Below are 19,735 nucleotides of genomic sequence, written 5' to 3' on the forward strand. Positions count from 1 at the left end.
TGCCCAAGTTCAAAATGCCATCCTTCGGGGTGTCAGCGCCCAGCAAGTCCGTCGAAGCCTGCTTGGAGGTGTCTGGGCTCAAGACTCAGGCCGAGGTGACCCTGCCCTCGGTGCAGGCCGACGTCAAGACCAGTGACCTCAGCATCGAGCTGCCTTCCGCCGAGCTGGATGTCAAGGCCGCCGAGGTGGGCCTAAAGCTCCCGGAGGGCCACCTTCCAGAAGCGGAGCCCAAGGAAGCGGCAGCGGGAATCGGACTCAAGGGCCACCTGTCCAAGGTGCAGATGCCCAGCATCAAGGTGCCCAAGGTGGACATCAAGGGACCCAAACTGGACCTGAAGGAGGCCAAGGGTGAGGTGACGGTCCCTGACGTGGAGGTGTCGCTGCCCAGCGTGGAGGTGGACACCCAGGCCGCGGGCACCAAGCTGGAGGGCGATGTGTCCCTTGGGGACAAGGAGGTGGCCGCCAGAGACAGCAAGTTCAAAATGCCCAAGTTCAAGATGCCGTCCTTCGGGGTGTCAGCGCCCAGCAAGTCCGTCCAGGCCGCCATGGAGGTGTCCGTGCCCAAGGCTCAGGCCAAAGTGACCCTGCCCTCCGTGCAGGCCGACGTCAAGACCAGTGACCTTAGCATCGAGCTGCCCTCCACCGAGCTGGATGTCAAGGCTGCCGAGGTGGGCGTGAAACTCCCGGAGGGCCACCTTCCCGAAGCAGAGATCAAGGAAGCAGTGGCGGGAATCGGACTCAAGGGCCACCTACCGAAGGTGCAGATGCCCAGCATCAAGGTGCCCAAGGTGGACATCAAGGGCCCCCAGGTGGACATCAAGGGGCCCCAACTAGACCTGAAGGACGCCAAAGGCGAGGTGACGACCCCCGACATGGAGGTGTCGCTGCCCAGCGTGGAGGTGGACACCAAGGCCGCGGACATCATGCTGGCGGGCGATGTGTCCCTTGGGGACAAGGAGGTGGCCGCCAGAGAGAGCAAGTTCAAAATGCCCAAGTTCAAGATGCCGTCTTTCGGGGTGTCAGCGCCCAGCAAGTCCGTCCAGGCCGCCATGGAGGTGTCCGTGCCCAAGGCCCAGGCCGAAGTGACCCTGCCCTCGGTGCAGGCCGACATCAAGACCAGTGTCCTTAGCATCGAGCAGCCCTCCACCGAGCTGGATGTCAAGGCTGCCGAGGTGGGCGTGAAACTCCCGGACGGCCAACTTCCTGAAGTGGAGCCCAAGGAAGCAGTGGCGGGAATCGGACTCAAGGGCCACCTGTCCAAGGTGCAGATGCCCAGCATCAAGGTGCCCAAAGTGGACATCAAGGCCCCCCAGGTGGACATCAAGGGGCCTAAACTGGAATTGCAGGACGCCAAAGGCGAGGTGACGACCCCCGACGTGGAGGTGTCACTCCCCAGCGTGGAGGTGGACAGCCAGGTCGCGGACAGCAAGCTGGCGGGCGATGTGTCCCTTGGGGACAAGGAGGTGGCCGTCACAGACAGCAAGTTCAAAATGCCCAAGTTCAAAATGCCATCCTTCGGGGTGTCAGCGCCCAGCAAGTCCGTCGAAGCCTGCTTGGAGGTGTCTGGGCTCAAGACTCAGGCCGAGGTGACCCTGCCCTCGGTGCAGGGCGACGTCAAGACCAGTGACCTCAGCATCGAGCTGCCTTCCGCCGAGCTGGATGTCAAGGCCGCCGAGGTGGGCGTGAAGCTCCCGGAGGGCCACCTTCCCGAAGCGGAGCCCACGGAAGCGGCAGCGGGAATCGGACTCAAGGGCCACCTGTCCAAGGTGCAGATGCCCAGCATCAAGGTGCCCAAGGTGGACATCAAGGGACCCAAACTGGACCTGAAGGAGGCCAAGGGTGAGGTGACGGTCCCTGACGTGGAGGTGTCGCTGCCCAGCGTGGAGGTGGACACCAAGGCCGCGGGCATCATGCTGGCGGGCGATGTGTCCCTTGGGGACAAGGAGGTGGCCGCCAGAGACAGCAAGTTCAAAATGCCCAAGTTCAAGATGCCATCCGTTGGGGTGTCAGCGCCCAGCAAGTCTGTCAAGGCCACCGTGGAGGTGTCCGTGCCCAAGGCCCAGGCCAAGGTGACCCGGCCCTCGGTGCAGGCCGACGTCAAGACCAGTGACCTCAGCATCGAGCTGCCCTCCTCCAAGCTGGAGGTCAAGGCCGCCGAGGTGGGCCTAAAGCTCCCGGAGGGCCACCTTCCAGAAGCGGAGTCCACAGAAGCGGCAGCTGAAATTGGACTCAAGGGCCACCTGTCCAAGGTGCAGATGCCCAGCATCAAGGTGCCCAAGGTGGACCTCAAGGGGCCCAAACTGGACCTGCAGGACACCAAGGGCGAGGTGACGACCCCCGACCTGGAGGTGTCGCTGCCCAGCGTGGAGGTGGACACACAGGTCGCGGACAGCAAGCTAGTGGGCGAAGTGTCCCTTGGGGACAAGGAGGTGGCCGCCAGAGACAGCAAGTTCAAAATGCCCAAGTTCAAGATGCCATCCTTCGGGGTGTCAGCGCCCAGCAAGTCCGTCGAAGCCTCCTTGGAGGGGTCTGGGCTCAAGACTCAGGCCGAGGTGACCCTGCCCTCGGTGCAGGGCGACGTCAAGACCAGTGACCTCAGCATCGAGCTGCCTTCCGCCGAGCTGGATGTCAAGGCCGCCGAGGTGGGCGTGAAGCTCCCGGAGGGCCACCTTCCCGAAGCAGAGATCAAGGAAGCGGCAGCGGGAATCGGACTCAAGGGCCACCTGCCCAAGGTGCAGATGCCCAGCATCAAGGTGCCCAAGGTGGACATCAAGGGCCCCCAGGTGGACATCAAGGGGCCCCAACTAGACCTGAAGGACGCCAAAGGCGAGGTGACGACCCCCTATGTGGAGGTGTCTCTGCCCAGCGTGGAGGTGGACAGCCAGGCCGCGGGCACCAAGCTGGAGGGCGACGTGTCCATTGGGGACAAGGAGGTGGCCGCCAGAGAGAGCAAGTTCAAAATGCCCAAGTTCAAGATGCCATCCATTGGGGTGTCAGCGCCCAGCAAGTCTGTCAAGGCCACCGTGGAGGTGTCTGTGCCCAAGGCCCAGGCCAAGGTGACCCGGCCCTCGGTGCAGGCCGACGTCAAGACCAGTGACCTCAGCATCGAGCTGCCCTCCTCCAAGCTGGAGGTCAAGGCCGCCGAGGTGGGCCTGAAGCTCCCGGAGGGCCACCTGCCCAAAGTGGAGCCCAAGGAAGCAGTGGCGGGAATCGGGCTTAAGGACCACCTGCCCAAGGTGCCTGGACCCAGCATCAAGGTGCCCGAGGTGGACCTCAAGGCCCCCCAGGTGGACATCAAGGGGCCCAAACTGGACCGGCAGGACACCAAGGGCGAGGTGATTACCCCAAACGTGGAGGTGTTACTGCCCAGCGTGGAGGTGGACACCCAGGCTGCGGGAACCAAGCTGGAGAGTGACGTGTCCTTTGGGGACAAGGAGGTGGCCGCCAGAGACAGCAAGTTCAAAATGCCCAAGTTCAAGATACCGTCCTTTGGGGTGTCGGCTCCCAGCAAGTCCGTCGAAGCCGCCTTGGAAGAGTCCGTACCCAATGTCCCGGCCCAGGTGACCCTGTCCTCGGTGCAGGCCGACGTGAAGACCAGTGCCCTCAGCATCGAGCTGCCCTCCACCGAGCTGGAGGTCAAGGGTGCCAAGGTGGGCGTGAAGCTCCCAGAGGGCCACCTTCTCAGAGCAGAGCCCAGGGAAGTGGCGCTGGGAATTGCGCTCAAAGGCCACCTGCCCAAATTGGAGAAGCCCAGCATCAAGGTGCCCAAGGTGGACATTGAGGGGCCCAAACTGGACCTGAAGGACGCCAAGGGTGAGGTACTCACAAAATACCAAGTGACTCTCCCTGGAGCCGCTGTCTCCCCGGGGCTCCCTCTGGAAGCGGCCCCTTGTTCCCAGAACCATGCCTATCTTCCCAGCTCAGAAAGTTCTGCCAGTCTTCCAACCCAGGAGAGAGTTGCAGCATCCCAGACTGACAGTCCCGCAGGCCCTGTGGACCCCATGTTTCTTGTGTCATACGGTCGGGTGAGTTTTCCTAAGTTTCATCCACCGAAGTTCGGGTTTTCTGTCCCAGAAGCAGCCGATGCAGAGGTGGGGGCCGGTGCCGGGGGTTGTGCCCCCTCTCTGTCCACTACTGGCCCTGCCCGGGGCCGGGACTCCACAGCTGTGCCGCGCAGCGCGTGGCCGTCGGCAGTGGCTGCAGGTGAGAGCCCAGCTAAAGATACTGAACGTGGAGGGAAAGATAGTCCCTTAAAAATGCCGTGGATCAAGCTTCCATCATTCAGCTGGTCCCCAGAGAAGGGGGCGGTGCCCCCAGAGGACCCTGAATGCAGCCTGGACGACGCAGAGATCGGCGTGGCTGTGGACACGGGTCACAAGGGCGTGCCCCCTGGGTGTCCTGTGTCTGCAGTGGAGGTGGCTGTGGACGCGCTTCCAGAGAAGGACGGAGAGGAGAGTGGCGTGGGGTCGCCTGGCTGCGCTGTGCTGGAACACGCACCTCTCACAGGGCTCACTCCAGAGGGCGGGCCCGGCCTGCCACGCGGAGACCCCGCTGCTCCACGCTCTAGGCCCCCGGCGGGGGGTGGCGCTCCAGAAGGCGTGGACGTGGACCCCCATCTGCCACAGGCCCACGCTCCCCTTTTGGACTTGGCCAGACCCGACCTCAGACCCAGCAAGGCCAAGGTGGGGGGGAGCTCATCAGCTGCTGACCCTCCGTCTCCGGGACACAGCAGCCAAGGGCACGGGCTCCGGGACGGCCCGGCAAGCCAGCCTCTCGGCGAGGCGACGGCCCCCTCGGTAGGAGACCCCCAGCAGCCGTCCTGCAGCCCAGCAGATGTGGACGCTCCCGCGGTGGAGAGCGCGGCCTCGCAGGGGGGCTGGTTCAGGATGCCCGCGCTCCGCCTGCCCAGCCTCCGGCGCCCCGCCAAGGAGAGGGGGGCAGCTGGGGCTCGGGGGGCGCCAGTGCCCGCGCCTGCTGCCAGCACACTGAGGGAAGGAGAAAGCCCAGCTCCAGTCAGGGGTCAGGGGGTTCCTGGGTCAGAGGTGGAAGAAGCTATGTCCCTGCAGCCCCCAGAGGCAGGGGCAGACGAGGCAGCAGCGGAGCTCGCGTCCCACGCAGACGCAGACGTCCTAAAGAGAGGTCCTGGGGACAAACGCTCAGAGCTGCACCTCTCTCCTGCAGGGGCACCTGCTGCAGGCCTTTCCCCTTCCGAGGCCAGGGTCCGTCCAGGCGAAGGCTCCCTCCCTCTTCAGATGCCTAGAGGCAGGCTTTCAGGAACCCAGGCCCCTCCTGCTGGGCCTGCAGGACCGGGCCTTGCTGCGGGGCAGGGGCGGGCAGAGGAATGGCCCTCCCAGCCTGAAGGCCCCATTAAACTGAAGGCGTCCAGGACCGACGGGCCGTCCCAGGTTTCTGTCGTTAACATGGGTCAGCTCTGGGAAGGCTCCGTGGTAACTGTCAGACTGCCCAGGTTAAGCGTGCCAAGGTTCGCCTTTCCTGACCCCAGCTCCGAGGCCGATGTCTTTATCCCCGCCGTGACAGAAGTGCAGTGCCCGGGGAGCAGCCTTGCCCACGCCCTGCACGAGGGAAGCCCGGGAGTCTGGGGCGCCAGCATCCTGAGGGCAGGTGCTGGGACCCCCGGGGGGCAGCCCGTGGCCCTTGGCTTCTCCCCGGAAGCTTCCCCCATTTCCGAGGTCAGAGTGCACGTTCAGCGTGCGCAGGGAGAGGGCCCCGAGGTCGCCGTCCACAGCAGGGCGACGGCAGAGTTGGCTGACCTCTCGGGACCCGAGGCTATTTCCACCCAGGTCGTGCGGCAACTGGAGATCCCCGCGTCTGAGATCCAAACGGCTTCTTACGGATTCTCGTTGCTGAAGGTGAAGATGCCGGAGCCCCGCACGCGGGTGAGTGTCCGAGACTCCCGGCTGAGGGACGGCCTGCAGGAGGCTTCCCAGCAAGCCGCCCCGGGAGCAGAGCCCGCCTCTGGAGGTCCGCAGCCGGACACCGCAGGACCGTCTGAAGTGATCTCGCCCAGTGTCGATGTGCCTGGACAGCCAACGTTCACGCCCAAGGTGCACTCTGGCCGCCAGGGTGCCGACAGCTGCTCCGACAGGGCCGAGGGTGCAGAGGTTCTTGCATTTCCCCCTAAAGAAGCCGGCGGGGAGGCAGCTATCTCCCCGGCAGAGGAAGGCTCGGCTCCAGGACAGAAACCAGGAGGTAGAAGGTCTGGTCTGTTCAGGTTCTGGCTTCCGAACATTGGCTTTTCTTCCTCTGCCGAAGAGCCGCGCGCTGATTCCAAAGGCGAGGCCCGCGCGGCGGCTGCCCTCCAGACACAGCCTGGGGCACGGCCCGAGGCAGAGCTCCCTAGGAAGCCCCAGAGGGCGGGCTGGTTGCGATTCCCCACGTTAGGGCTCTCCTCCTCTCCCACCAAGAAAAGCGAAAGCTCTGAAGACGAGGCAGGTCTGGCAGAGCAAAACGCCCAAGAACAAGCGGTCACGTTCTTTGATGCCCCAGAAAGCTTCTCTCCAGAGGGCGAGGGGGCCGGGGGGCCGGCGGAGACTGCGGGCGCCAGAGCGATGGCCACGTCCACGGCAAGGACGGGGCTGGTCCTGCTGGAGCAGGACCCAGAGGGCGGGATGCACCTGCACCCGGGCCCACCACAGAGTGAGGACAGACAGACAGACGAAAGGAGGCCCAGCGAAGCTCCCACCGTGAGGACGCGCGTGTCCACCTTGATTCACAGCACCGAGAGCGAAGCAGAGGTGCCCGAGAGCGGCGGGGCCCCGCCCTCACACAGCCCCCCCGAAGTGGGACCCCAAACACGCCGGCCTCCCAGAGCCTCGGCAGCAGAGGCAGCACCCGGACGCCCCACGCGACCCCAGCCCCACGCGGGGTCCTGTGCCCCTGACGGTCTTTGTTACGGACGCCCCACGCGACCCCAGCCCCACGCGGGGTCCTGTGCCCCTGACGGTCTTGGTTAGACACGTGTTACTCGAGACCCCTGCCCACCAGGCCCTCGAGAACACAACTGCTGCTTGGAGAAGGGGCTGTGACGGCCGTGGGTGCAGAAGTCGTTTGGGGTTCAACTCCTGTCCTGCTGCTGCCTCCTGGTGAAGGTCGTTTCGCTCTTTCGGGCAGAGTCCGGCGTGTTCCAGGAGACCCCACTCCCCGCTCGCTTGCAACAAGCTCACTCCGCTGTTGGATGCCTGGCCGCCAGCGCGGCAAATGCACACACCCTGGGCTGGGGGCGGGCGAGCCAGCAGAGGCCGTGAGTTCCCACGGGACGGTCTGTGGGCGTCCGCTTGCCCGCGGCACACCCCCCCCCCGCGTGCCCGGCCCCTCAGTGTACCCGCTGCGGCCAGGCTGCAGACGGGACCTGTCTGGCTGCTCCCGGGACCCTGGACGGGCAATAAATCCAGTGCTGCTTCCCCAGTGCTGACTGTGAGGTGTTTGTTCTGGTTGGAATCCATCCTTGCGCTCCCCCACGCGCTCCGTCCTAAGTTGCTCGGGAAAGCAGAGTCAGGGGCGGCTCACTCATGCGTTTGTCTGTCCAGACCCTCCTCTGAGCCAGCGGCTGCGAGAGACCAAGGGGAAGCAGGCGAGGGCCCAGGAGTCCACAGTGTGGCCGGGGAGGCAGCGCAAGGCGTGGGTGGTGGGCACAGCAGGGACAGCACACAGGGGCCCTTGGCCTCGGGGGCCGGGGATGGGGAGCTGGGTCCTCGGCCGCGGTGGGGGCCCATCTCAGAGGCTTCCTTTGCCGTGGTGGCCCTCCACCCCAAGCAGCCCACAGGAAGCAGATTCGGAACAAGTTGGAGGAGTTTCCTATGAACTTCTAGGGGTCAGACCTCCTCCCGGCTGCCTTCGGACGCCCCTCAGGGGCCCGTGGGCACGAGGCACTCGGAGTGGGAGCTGGAGCTTATCCCACCTCCCTTCTGCTTGGAGAGGAGCCGCTGCCCTCGTGGCTACGGCTACAGGAAAAAGAGCAGGGCGGGGCGGGGCGGGTTGGGGGGACGCTGGGCCCAGAGGGCATCCTGCTGCCCCCGAGGCTACTCCCCCCACCCCCTCCCCATGCTGCCCTGAGAGAGCCTGGGAGGCTGGGTCCTTCCCCCTGGCCACCATGGGAAGTCCCATCTCCCGTGGCCGGCTGGGAAGGTCCCCCAAGGTAGGGGATGTGGAGCCCTTTGGAAGGTGGGGCGGGGGAGGGAAAGCTCAGTGGGGACTGGGTCCCGCAGTCAAGGAGGCTGCAGTGGCCTCTCCCAGCCCCAGCCTCGCCCCGCCCATCAGACCGACGTGGGGAGCACAGCCCCCTGGGAACACTGCGGTGGGGTCTGCCTGGCTCCATGGGTTTCGTTCCTCTCTGAACCCAGAGTCAAGGCGTGAGATATCGTAGCCTTGAGCAGGCAGCTTTCAGCCTGTGGGGAGCCACTGACAGCACAGGCCCTTCCACCTTCCGTGTGGCCTCTGTTCTGTGTGACATGTGTGAGCCACCTGCCCTGTGTGACAGCATCGCCACAAGCGAGTGGCTTGAAACAACACACACTTACGACCCCCCGTCTCTGGGTCAGGAGTCCCAGCGCAGCTCAGTCGTACGAGGCCGCCATCGAGGCACTGGCCAGGCTGCCTCGTCTCCAGACTCAGCTGGGGAAGGAGCCACCTCCCACCCTCACAAGGCTGCTGGGTGCAGGTTGGGTGCCTGAGGGCCCTGTTTCTTGCTGGCTGGAGGCTGGAGGCTGCTCCTGGGGCCTTTCCACAGGACGGCTCACGGGCGTCTCCTTCATCACAGCAAGGGTCAGCCCCCGGCAAGATGCTGTTACCACCTCATGTCACATAACCACCTCTGCGCGTTCTACCTGTCGCAGGCGAGGCAGCCAGTGCCCTCCCTCGAGGGAGGGGTCACACAAGGGCCTGGGTTCCAGGGTCCCAGGAGGCAGGGTCTGTCTCCCACACCCCAGAAGGGGTCCCAGGGCCTCTCGCGCCTCATCCCCGGGCCTCCTGTGACGGGGGTCTGCCTTGGAGGCCTCTGAGGCTGCCGCTGAGGTGTGGCCACCAGACCCACCGTGTGTGAAGGGGGCTTGCGCTGGTTGTGGCCTTTCACCCTGTTGCCCCGCCACAGCCTGGCGCACAGAGCCCTCCTGGACCACGGCCCATCAGCCTAGAGAGCAGCGGGCCTGGGGTCTGCTGCTCCTGGGGCGCTGGCCTGCAGCACGCTTGCGGTGGGAGTGGCGTGCCGCCAGGGGAGCTCACGCACAGACCAGCACCCAGGGGCCCTGGGCGCGTCTCGGGCTGCGCGGAGCCATGGCGCTCTCTCCAGATCCCCGCGGGTCTGGGCAGGGAGACGGGCTGGGTTTGGGGATCTTCCTTGCAGACGAGGACCCAGTCAGGTCTCCCTGGGGCCGAGATGACGCGGGAACTGGGGAGCAGCGGCCCGGGGTGGGCCTGGGGTCCGCTCGCTCAGCTCCCTCAGCGGCCAGGGTCTCCTGGACATTGAGCCAGCCCCCAGCTCTAGCCTCAGGTGCCCTGGGGGCCTCTGCGAGGGCAGGTGGGCTCTGAAGCCGAGGTCAGAAACCAGAAGGTGGCGAGGCCAGGGCCGAGACAGGCTTCTGACCCAGCATTCCTAGCAGAAGGGCCAGAACCGAGTTGTCAGACCAGGATTCAGCTCCTGCCTCTGCAGGGCAGGTGCTGGGCGAGGCCCAAGAGAGGGTGAGCTCCAATGGGGCTGCACCCAAACCCCATCCTGGCTGGCGTCACCCTCCCCCCAGCTCAAACCCAGGTCCTCTCCACTCTACAACTCTACCGCCCGGTTCCTGGCCCCTTATACACCAGGACTGGGTGCCACGAGCAGCTTGGCCTCTACAGGCCTGGGCCCACCACCCCAGGCGCCAGCCCCACCCCCATCAGGCCTGGGCCCGCCTCAGGCGCCAGCCCCACCCCCATCAGGCCTGGGCCCGCCCCAGGCGCCAGCCCCGCCCCCATCAGGCCTGGGCCCGCCCCAGGCGCCAGCCCCGCCCCCATCAGGCCTGGGCCCACCCCAGGAGCCAGCCCCACCCCCATCAGGCCTGGGCCTGCCCCAGGTGCCAGCCCCACCCCCATCAGGCCTGGGCCCGCCCCAGGTGCCAGCCCCGCCCCCATCAGGCCTGGGCCCGCCCCCATCAGGCCTGGGCCCGCCCCAGGCGCCAGCCCCGCCCCCATCAGGCCTGGGCCCGCCCCAGGCGCCAGCCCCGCCCCCATCAGGCCTGGGCCCGCCCCAGGCGCCAGCCCCGCCCCCATCAGGCCTGGGCCCACCCCAGGAGCCAGCCCCACTCCCATCAGGCCTGGGCCTGCCCCAGGTGCCAGCCCCGCCCCCATCAGGCCTGGGCCCGCCCCAGGTGCCAGCCCCGCCCCCATCAGGCCTGGGCCCGCCCCCATCAGGCCTGGGCCCGCCCCAGGCGCCAGCCCCGCCCCCATCAGGCCTGGGCCCACCACCCCAGGCGCCACCCCGCCCCCATCAGGCCTGGGCCCGCCCCCATCAGGCCTGGGCCCGCCCCAGGCTCCAGCCCCGCCCCCATCAGGCCTGGGCCCGCCCCAGGTGCCAGCCCCGCCCCCATCAGGCCTGGGCCCACCCCAGGTGCCAGCCCCGCCCCCATCAGGCCTGGGCCCACCCCAGGCGCCAGCCCCGCCCCCATGAGGCCTGGGCCCACCCCAGGTGCCAGCCCCGCCCCCTGCTCTGTCCCTGTGGGGTTCCTGTGGGCGGGAGGCTGGACGCTGGGGAGAGTCAGGGGCTAGCATGGCGGAAGCCCAGCCCCGCCTCAATGTGGCCTCGTGGACACAGGCGCCTCCCAGGTGGGTAGAGGCTGAACTCCAGCCTGGGGCTGAGAAGGTGGGACGCAGCCTGACCCAGGACTCACAGAAGAAACAGGGAGGCACACAGTGTTGTAAAGGCTCCGTGTGTGGGCAGGAATTGCGGCTCTGTGGGAGCCAGAGAGGGCATCCTGGAGGGCTCCGTGGAGGAGGTGGGGGTTTAAGAGGGGCTAGATTTGGAGAGCAAACAGTTTGCGCCTGCCCTGCATTGGGCAGTCCTGCCCCTGACCAGGGCTTGTGCGGATGGAGCTGCTCGGGGTCCAGACTGGGGGCCAGGCAGGGAGGCCTGGTCGGGAACAGTGGGGCTCCGCAGCCAGGAAGAACTGGACGTCAGCCCTGCCAAACACAGTCCTGGCCCTGGGCCTGTCCGTCCAGGCCTACAGCGTAGCGGGAGCTCCAGTCTCGCTCAAACAGTTGCCGCATCTGCCCCTGCACGGTGGCCGCCCCTGGCTGGGCGCTGGAGGCCCTCTGGCTGACCACCAGGCCCACACCCGAGGTGCTGCTGAAGTAATCTTCGGACCAGTTGGAAGTGCCTGTGGGCGGAGACGCTGGGTTACTGGGCCGCACGGGGGGTCCTCTGCTGTCTGGCCCAGCCCGATGGCCCCAGCGGCCACCCTGCCGTGGTCCGACTCCAGCCCCGCAGCCTCTCAGTGCTCGGGGGGCTCGGTGCCAGGAGTCCCCACCTGCCTCCATGGGGGAGGGCCTGAGCCCTTTAGCAGGTCCCCGCCCGGGGTCCACGCTGGACAGAAGAACAGCGCCCTCTTCAGCACCCGGCCTGGCCACCGCAGGCCTGTGTGCCCTCTGCTGGTGTCTGCTCGCTCGGCAGCCCACGAGGACTCAGGGGTCCTGAGCTGCTGCCCGCAGCCCTCCCCCCTGCTCACCTATGTAGGCCGCCTTCTCCGTGACCATGAACTTGCTGTGGTTCACCCTGCTGAAGGGGATGTTGGAGTGGTTCCTCACGGGCACAATGAAGACTTTCTTGGGGGAACAGAGAGGGTGTGTCAGCCAACAGGGAGGCTACTTCCCGGCCCGGCCAGGGGGTGGGTCCTCACCACGTCCACGAACACGTTGGCTGCGGGGTTGCTGAGGGCCTGCAGGGACCGCAGGTAGGGGAACATGCTGGGGTCCGTGTTGAGCCAGCAGCTGACCAGCAGGCGTACGCGCGCACCCCTGCTGACGGCCGCCACCCGCAGCGCCGTGTCCAGCACCGGCCAGTACCTGGGGAGGGGGGGAGGGGGAGGGTCAGGCTCCTCAGGTCAACCGGGCCCTGCGCACACACCCCGAGTGGGCAGGGGTCCTGGTGGGCGAGGAGACAGGCCAGGAGCTGCCCACGGGCAGAGGGGCCTCCCCTGTCCGGGGCCAGCCGGCTCCCTCCTGGCCTACCTGGCAGGGTGGCTGAAGCGTGTCGTGGGGAAATACTCCATCACCGAGGCATAGATGAACTCCCGGGCGCCCCCTATCACCGCCAGCAGCGCGTCCAGGTCCCAGGTGCGGCCGCTGGGGCAGAGTGCGGGCGGCGATGCCTGTGTGGGCAGAGAGGTCCCTGAGGGCACTGCCCACCCGGTTCTGAGCCACTGGGTCCCTGGACCCGTGACACCGCGGTGCACCCACCCTCCAGCACTGGGAACCAGGAGGAAGACAAGACGTCGGGTCTAAACAGGGGCCCCGGGCTGGCCTGACTCCGGAGGAAGCCCCCTGCGCGGCTCAGCCTGGGTCCCCACATCTGGGGAAGCGTCCCTGCCTCCGAGGCAGGGTCTCCACTGTAGCCCAGCGCTGGGGTAGCTGCCATGTACCCTGAGGGGGGCCGTGGCTGGTGGGCATGACCGCCCGCCCCTCAGTCCCCCTCTGCTCCCCCCAGAGTGACAATTGCCTGATGCACGGGTCCTCCCCCACCCTCCCTGGTCCTGAGTCAGACCCCATCCAACAGTGTGCTCTGAGGCCCCCAGGGCCACAGGACGACCCCCACAAGCACTCAGGTTGCCTGTCTCCCGTGGATGACGATGACCGCGTCCTCTCCTGGGGCCGGGCCTGCCCCTCCGCCATCCATGGCGCCAGGTCCTGGAGCCGTGGCCCCGAGGACCTAGCAGACTCTGGGCTGTCTGCAGGGCAGGCCCAGGGTGGGCGGGGCTCCCTGTGCCTCTGGCCAGCCAGGAGAGCAGGGGCTCCAGTCGGCCCCCCGACCACTCTTACCGAGAAGTAGGCAGTGGTGGGCACCCCGTCAAAGTAGTCCCGGAGGGGCTGGAAGCGGTTGATGTGGGAGGAGAAGTTCCGCGGCCAGGGTCTGGGGAGGACAGCCTTCGGCACCCCCAGCACCCAGTAGGTCCGGAAGGTCTTCTCCAGGTCCTGGGCCAGGCGGCTGCAGTTGTAGATGATGGCCCCGAGCTCCTTCACCTGCAGGCACCGGGGCAGCGCTGCGGGAGGGCCCTGGGGCCGTGTGGACCCCCTGGGCCGGGGGTGCCAGGCAGGTGCAGCCATCACCCGTGAGAACCCGTAGTAGGTGGTGCGCGGGACGGGGCCGTGGGGTGGGGTGCGCGGGGGGAGCCGTGGGGTGGGGTGCGCGGGGGGGGCCGTGGGGTGGGGTGCGCGGGGGGGGAGCCGTGGGGTGGGGTGCGCTGGGGGAGCCGTGGGGTGGGGTGCGCGGGGGGGGCCGTGGGGTGGGGTGCGCTGGGGGGGGCCGTGGGTGGGGTGCGCGGGGGGAGCCGTGGGGTGGGGTGCGCGGGGGGGGCCGTGGGGTGGGGTGCGCTGGGGGAGCCGTGGGGTGGGGTGCGCGGGGGGGGCCGTGGGGTGGGGTGCGCGGGGGGAGCCGTGGGGTGGGGTGCGCGGGGGGGGCCGTGGGGTGGGGTGCGCTGGGGGAGCCGTGGGGTGGGGTGCGCGGGGGGGGCCGTGGGGTGGGGTGCGCTGGGGGGGGCCGTGGGGTGGGGTGCGTGGGGGGGGCCGTGGGGTGGGGTGCGCGGGGGGGCCGTGGGGTGGGGTGCCCTGCGGGTCCCTGTTCTCCTCAACATTGTATTCCAAGGGCAATACGTGTTTATTACCAACAGACAATAGAAAACGCATAAATGCACAGAGAAGAGAGAAAACAAAACCCCTCTCCACCGCTGAGCGGCAGCTGCTGTCCCCGTTTGGACTCACGGCCAGAGCACTGCTTTTCCTAGAAGGGGTCGCGCTTTGTCTGCATGGGTTCCCGGATAAGGTGCCGCGAGCATCTTCCCGGGCGGTTAAATGACCTCCCGCAGCAGGAGCTCAGTGCCGTTAGAATCCCGTAACCCGTCTGCGGGTGCTTCTACCACAGCGATGTTACAGACATGGCCACTTCCCCCAGGGTGGCTGCCCACATGGGAACATGGGGTCTCCCCTCTCGGGGCTCAGGGACTCACCTGTGTCAGCGACCGCCAGTCCATGTTGGCACTGCCCACATAGACGTGCCGCCCATCCACGACCCAGAACTTGGAGTGCAAAACGCCACCGGTGAGCCTTCCCATGGGCACGTGTCGCACCTGGGCACCTGACGAGGGTGCAGGACGGTGCGGTGAACCCACTTCGTGCTGAGCCAGATTCTCAGCTCTTTCTTTGCAGTTGGGTGGATTCCTTTCTCCTCACAGCAGTCCTACTCAGTTGATGCTGTTACTCCCATTTTATAGATGGGAAAACTGAGGCATTGACCAGCCTCGGTCCCTCCAGGCAGCCCGGCTCTGTGAGGATTGTCCCTGCTGCCTCTGGCTCCCGGCCAAGCCACCACCCACAGGTTGAAGCGGCTGGGCTCAGCAAGGCCCGGAGACCACCCTGTGCTCTGCCCCCTGGGAAATGACACGTCCGGCTCCCTGGAACCAGCCCCCGGGGAAGCCCACTTGAAGGCGCTTGCGGCGCTGGGCTCCCGGCCTCCCCCTACCGGGCGGCCCCACTGCTCTCGCCCGTCCCCAGGCCCAGGACGGCAGGAACCTACCTCGGGCCACCAGGACCTGCAGGTCGGTGGAGTTCTGGACCAGTGTCGGGGTGCTGGTGGCCACAGCCAGGGAAACATTTCTGTCCAGCAGCTGCTGCAGCTTCTGCAGAAGGGCCTCTCCCTGAGAGAGCAGGCCAGCGGTGAGAGGCCACCCCCATCCCACCAGAAAGGGCCCAGACTTCCCCAGGAGGCCGCCTCTGACCGCCCACAGATGTGCTGCCCGCCGGGCTTGCTGTGTGCCTGGCCCCTGGACGGCCCGCAGCCTCCGAGTCAGGGGAGGGGTGGCGCACCAGCCGGGAAGAAGAGTCATTGACCCCAGTGTCGGGCCCCGTGAGGGACCAGTAGAAGGAGGCCATGTGGACACGCTCCCGGGCGGCGTCCAGCAGCTGCAGCCAGGCCTGGGCCAGGGGCTGGGCAGACGGGCTGCCTGGTGCAGGCGGCAGGTCCTGGGGGATGCTTTCCACGAGGACAAGCCTGCGGAGGGAGGTGGCAGGTGTGAGCGCAGGAGCCACCAGCCAGCCTCACATCACCTGTTCCGTCCCGTCCAGCCAAGCAGGAGGGCTGAGCCCAGGCTGAGGGTGCAGGGAGGGCGCTGCAGGCCAGACTGGGCAGGGCAGGCCTGACACCCAGGAGCACCCCAGGGAGGGGCCTGAGTGGGGGGCCTGAGAGCAGGGAAGTTGGGGCCCAGGCCCACCCCAAGCCCAGGTGCTGTCTGCTCAGGGCTGTCGCTTGCGGAGCCCGGCAGAGGTGTTGGGTCTGGGCTCCTGCAGCTGTGGAGGCCTTGGAGACGCCCGGGCTGACCCAGAAGGGAGGGCTGGGCCAGTGGGGGTATGCTGGGGGTGTGCTGGGATTCCAGGGCCCCCCAGGGGGCGGGAGGGGCGGGGGCTGCGACTCCACCCCAGGTAGGACCGGGGCTAGCGGCCTTGTCGGAATCTCTGGGTGGCAGCCTGCGTTTGCTGCAAAGAGCGCCCCAAGTCGTCCCCGTCCCCGCCCCCGCCCCCACTCCGGCCCATACAGTTCGGGGCTTCTCCCCCTCCCCCGACCACTCCCCCTGCCTCACAGCCCACCCTTCCCGGAACCTGCCTCTTCCAACAGGAGGTGGCAGAGGGCGATGCTCGTCCCGCTGGGGAGCCCCAGGGGGAAGGCAGGCGGTGGCCACCCTGCAGACCTCACAGGCTCACTCACCGGCAGGAGTCGTTCTGCTGATGCCGCCGGGCCTCCCCTCCCAGGGGCGCCCAGGCCAGGCTGGAGCCAAGGCCCTGAGACGTGGTGGGCCCTTCCTCGGGGTGCACGTGGCCCCAGGTGGAGGGAGAGAGCGCTTGCCACAGCACGTAGGTGAGGGTCACCGCGCTCAGACACAGCAGGGCCAGAGCCCCCCGCACCTGCAACCGGAGGAGGGCGTCACCACGGGGTCCCTGGGGCGTGGCCGTGCTCTTCCGGGTGGGCCTGATGGCCTCTCCAGCGCTGAGACAGACCGTCTCTGCTGCCGCTGGGCGGGGCTGGCGAGGACGGGGCCACGCAGGCCCGAGCCCACCACCGGGGCGCAGCCCGGGGCCACATGGTCACTGGCCATCTTCCCAGGTCCCCCGAGACAGGGCACGTGGCAGGTGCCGGGCAGCCCTCCAGTCAGGGTGCCCGCTTCCCCCGTGGCTAGTTCTGTCCTTGCCACTCTGGCCCAGGGGTCCTGTGAGGCTGCTGAGCCCCCTCCCTCAGGCCCCCAAGTCCCACTGGGCGTGCCCCCCCGTCCCGTGGGCTGCGGGCTGGCGTGGATCGGGGCCACGCGGGGGCCACCAATGTGGTCTGCATAGGCATCCGCACCTGCTTGGGGCGACCTGGCATCACCCACAGCTCCAGGCCCGGCTGCAGTGGCTCCACAGGGTCTGGGCAGCTGGGCACAGGGGCCACCACCTCGTGGGGACCCTACAGCCACCCACTCCTGCCCACGGTCACGCGCTCAGCACAGCCTGGCCTGAAGCTGGCGAGTGCCGTGCCCATCACTAGTGCGCGTGCATGCCTGCGTGCGTGTGTGTGTGTGCGCCCCGGTCTGTTCCCGGGACACGCGTGACCCGCTGCTCTCCCTCTCGGACCCCCTCTCAGCGGGCATGTGTGTGTCTGAATCTCAGTTCCTTGTTTCAGTTACAACCTCAACGAGTCTGGCGCCACTTCTGCTTTCCAGCTCGGCCCTCTCAAGGCCGGCCTGTAAACAGCTGCTTCCCTTCCCGGGCTGGGCGCCCCCGTCCTGGCCCCTTGCAGCCCCTCCTGGGCGCCAGGCAGCAGCCCTTGTCCTGGCTGGGGAGACCCGGCACAGAGAGAGTGTTGCTGTTCACGGGGCTGGGGGCTGAGTCGGGACGCCTTGATGCTGCCAGCAGGGCTCTCCCAGTGCAGCAGGACTCTGCAGCCCGCTGGGGACGGAGGACGCGTCTTGTCCCCTCAGAGTGGTCACTCCCACGAGGAGCTGGAAGCCAGGCCGGCTGGGCCCCGGCTGGGGTTGGGCCGCTCCCCAAAGCAGCCTCAAACGCCACCACGAGTGGGACGCTCCCGAGGTCAGCGCGGCCCCCCCGAAGGGCAGGGAGGGGCCCATGCGCAGCGACAGGGACCCCCCGCCCCGCCCCACCCGGCCAGCCAAGCTCCGAGGCATCCGTGCGGGGTGGGTGCGGGGTGGGTGCGGCCCTCCCTCCTGGCCTTGGTGGGGAAGTGGTCCCTGCGGCCTGGGGCCTGGGCTGCGCTGCCTGCATGAGTGCAGCTTGGCCATGTGCTGGGGCCCAGGGAGCAGGTGTCCTTCCACAGGACACGCTGGCCCGCCTCCGTGTGGGGAAGGGGCGGCCATAGGAGCTGGGCCTGGGGGCTGCATCTGCCCTGAGCCAGAACCGTTACTGGGAGGCGGGGGCCCCAGAAAGCAGAGTGAAAGAGGGGGACTCAGGCAGAGTGCCCAAGGCGCGGCGCCCCTCCCTGCCAGGAGCCCCCATAGAGGGGAGTCAGGGTGCTTCCCCACCCGCACGCCGCAGAGGAGCGCTCGGGGGCCTGCCCCTCCCCTGCCTGCCTGGGGAGGGCTGGGGGCCGCATCAGGCCTTCACAGTGAACAGGCCCCAGGCCCCTTCACTGACCCTCAGGAGAGGCAATCGGGGTGTGGTCCTGGGCGGGGCCCCAGGGCCATCCTTGGACAGATGCTGCGTCTGCCGCACCGCCCGGGGCCCCAGGCGGACAGGAAGGTTGGGGCGCGGCAGCCCTGCCCCCACGGCCCCCGTCTGGGACTCGGAGCACGGCCGAGGCACCTGCCGGGCCACCCATCCCCTTGGGAACTACCGGGGCCTGGGGAGGTCAGCCGTCCAAGGAGGCTCTGGGCAGCTGCAGCCCTGGGGACCCTGCGTGTCCAGGGGTGGGGCTGGCTGTTGGGAGAGGATGACCCACTAGCGCTGGCATCTCAGGGCCGTGACGGGCTGGGAGACTCCCATGGGACAGCTCTGAGCTCCCCCCAGCCCTGTGCTGGGCAGCTGTGGGACCCTGCAGGCATGGGTGAAGGGGTGGGACTTCCGGCCGCGCAGGGCATGTGGCACAGCTGCCCAGCTCAGGCTGGGGCGGAGGGAGGGCCTGCTCTGAGCTCTCTAGGAGACGCCGAGGCCCTGGCGGTCCTGGCTGCACAGACTGGCAGAGGAATGGGTGCTCTGCAGGCCTAGCTGGACTTGATGACCCTTTGGGCCCAGGGCTGCTGGCAGCACGGGGCCAGGGGGCAGTGGACCAAAGTCCCCGTCTCAGGACCTTTGGCCTGACTCTCCCCTCTGGCCTCACCGGCACTTACCTCCGGGGGTCCTGCCTTGGCGTTCATCTTGGCTTTGCCACAGACGCAGGCCCTCAGCTAGCCAGCGAGCGCCCGATCAGGTCCCACCTGCCTCCTCTCTGCAGCCTGCTGCTTCCCCTTCTGGCCACTTGCTTTTCTTCCTGAGTACCTCCCTCCACGCCCTTGACAGACATCTGGAAGTGGGTGGGCCAGCCAGGGGGTGGGGCTGAAAACTTTCACATCCAGAGAAAATCCCTCCCCACCCCCCAACCCCAAGTCACAGGCTTATGCATCTGAGTTAGTTTTGGTGCCGAGACACTTGACTTGAGGAACCAGGGCTTGAACGTTGTTTTTCTCCATCACACTGAGCAGATTCTGGGGCTGGCAGCCTAGGGATGGTGTTGGCTCCACAGCCATCAGGAGCCAGGTCCCTCCAGCTCTCAGCTCCCAATCCCTAGGGTTGACTGGCAGCCTCATGGCCCCATAATTGCTGCTGGAGCTCAGCCATCACCTCATGTTCCTAGCAGAGCATAAGGGATATCCCAGAGGAACCATCCTGGAGGTCCCACAGGGCACTTCCATTTATGTCTCATGATTCAGAACTCAGTCACATGGCTGCATCTAGCTGCAAGGGAGGTTGGGAAATGGAGGCAGCTAGGACCCCCATCCGGGAGAACGCAGGTCGGTGGCTTCCTGGGCTGCCTGCAAAGGCAGGCCTGGCTATAGTTCGCTGGTGCTCAGCCTGGGTCCCCAGCAAGGATTTCTGCCTCCGCCTGCCCCATCCCGCCACCACCCCGCCGACCAGGACTCTCTGAATACAGGACCCTTTCACCCCCCGCCCACCCCATGCCCCCTGCCCCCCCCCGCCCCCGCAGACAGCGGCCTTTAGAATAGCCCTTCTCTTTGCTTTTTGTTTTTGGATTTGGTTTTCTTTTCCTCCCTTCGGCTGCTCTCTTCATTCCTTCCTTTTTTTTTTTTTAAAATAAATTTATTTATTTTTAAATTTCTGGCTGCGTTGTGCCTTTGTTGCTACACACGGGCTTTCCCTAGTTGTGGCAAGCAGGGGCCTACTCTTCATTGCGGAGCACAGCCTCTCGGCACACGGGCTTCAGTAGTTGTGGCGCGTGGGCTCAGCAGCTGTGGCTCGCGGGCTCTAGAGCGCAGGCTCAGTAGTTGTGGCGCACGGGCTT

The 19,735-nt window shown here is 67.2% G+C and overlaps 2 protein-coding genes across 15 annotated transcripts in view; one reads left to right on the plus strand and one right to left on the minus strand.

Annotated features, from left to right (window-relative positions):
- The window catches only part of AHNAK2 (AHNAK nucleoprotein 2), a 32,095-nt gene extending 24,670 nt beyond the window's left edge, over positions 1–7,425 (plus strand). For 10 of the 14 annotated variants that reach the window (XM_067710734.1, XM_067711400.1, XM_067710820.1 and 7 more), the window contains one exon: positions 375–7,425. In XM_067710734.1, the coding sequence (XP_067566835.1) occupies positions 375–6,974 (6,600 nt within the window). In that variant the 3' untranslated portion in view covers positions 6,975–7,425. Of the gene's footprint in view, positions 1–95 lie in introns of all 14 variants that reach the window. The other 4 variants (XM_067711263.1, XM_067711184.1, XM_067711190.1 and 1 more) reach the window with 4 other exon arrangements.
- Positions 7,426–10,905: 3,480 nt separating this feature from the next.
- Positions 10,906–18,685, minus strand: PLD4 (phospholipase D family member 4). The gene is made up of 10 exons (XM_067732096.1): positions 18,567–18,685; positions 15,956–16,152; positions 15,061–15,244; positions 14,771–14,891; positions 14,205–14,332; positions 13,021–13,221; positions 12,214–12,353; positions 11,883–12,048; positions 11,712–11,808; positions 10,906–11,363 (listed from the first exon to the last, which is right to left on the minus strand). Exons 1-10 carry the CDS (start codon positions 18,591–18,593, stop codon positions 11,161–11,163), a joined length of 1,464 nt encoding a protein of 487 aa, XP_067588197.1. The 5' UTR covers positions 18,594–18,685; the 3' UTR covers positions 10,906–11,160.
- Positions 18,686–19,735: the final 1,050 nt, after the last annotated feature.

This window comes from Pseudorca crassidens, chromosome 1, assembly GCF_039906515.1.
Source record: "Pseudorca crassidens isolate mPseCra1 chromosome 1, mPseCra1.hap1, whole genome shotgun sequence".
NCBI classification, from domain to species: domain Eukaryota; kingdom Metazoa; phylum Chordata; class Mammalia; order Artiodactyla; family Delphinidae; genus Pseudorca; species Pseudorca crassidens.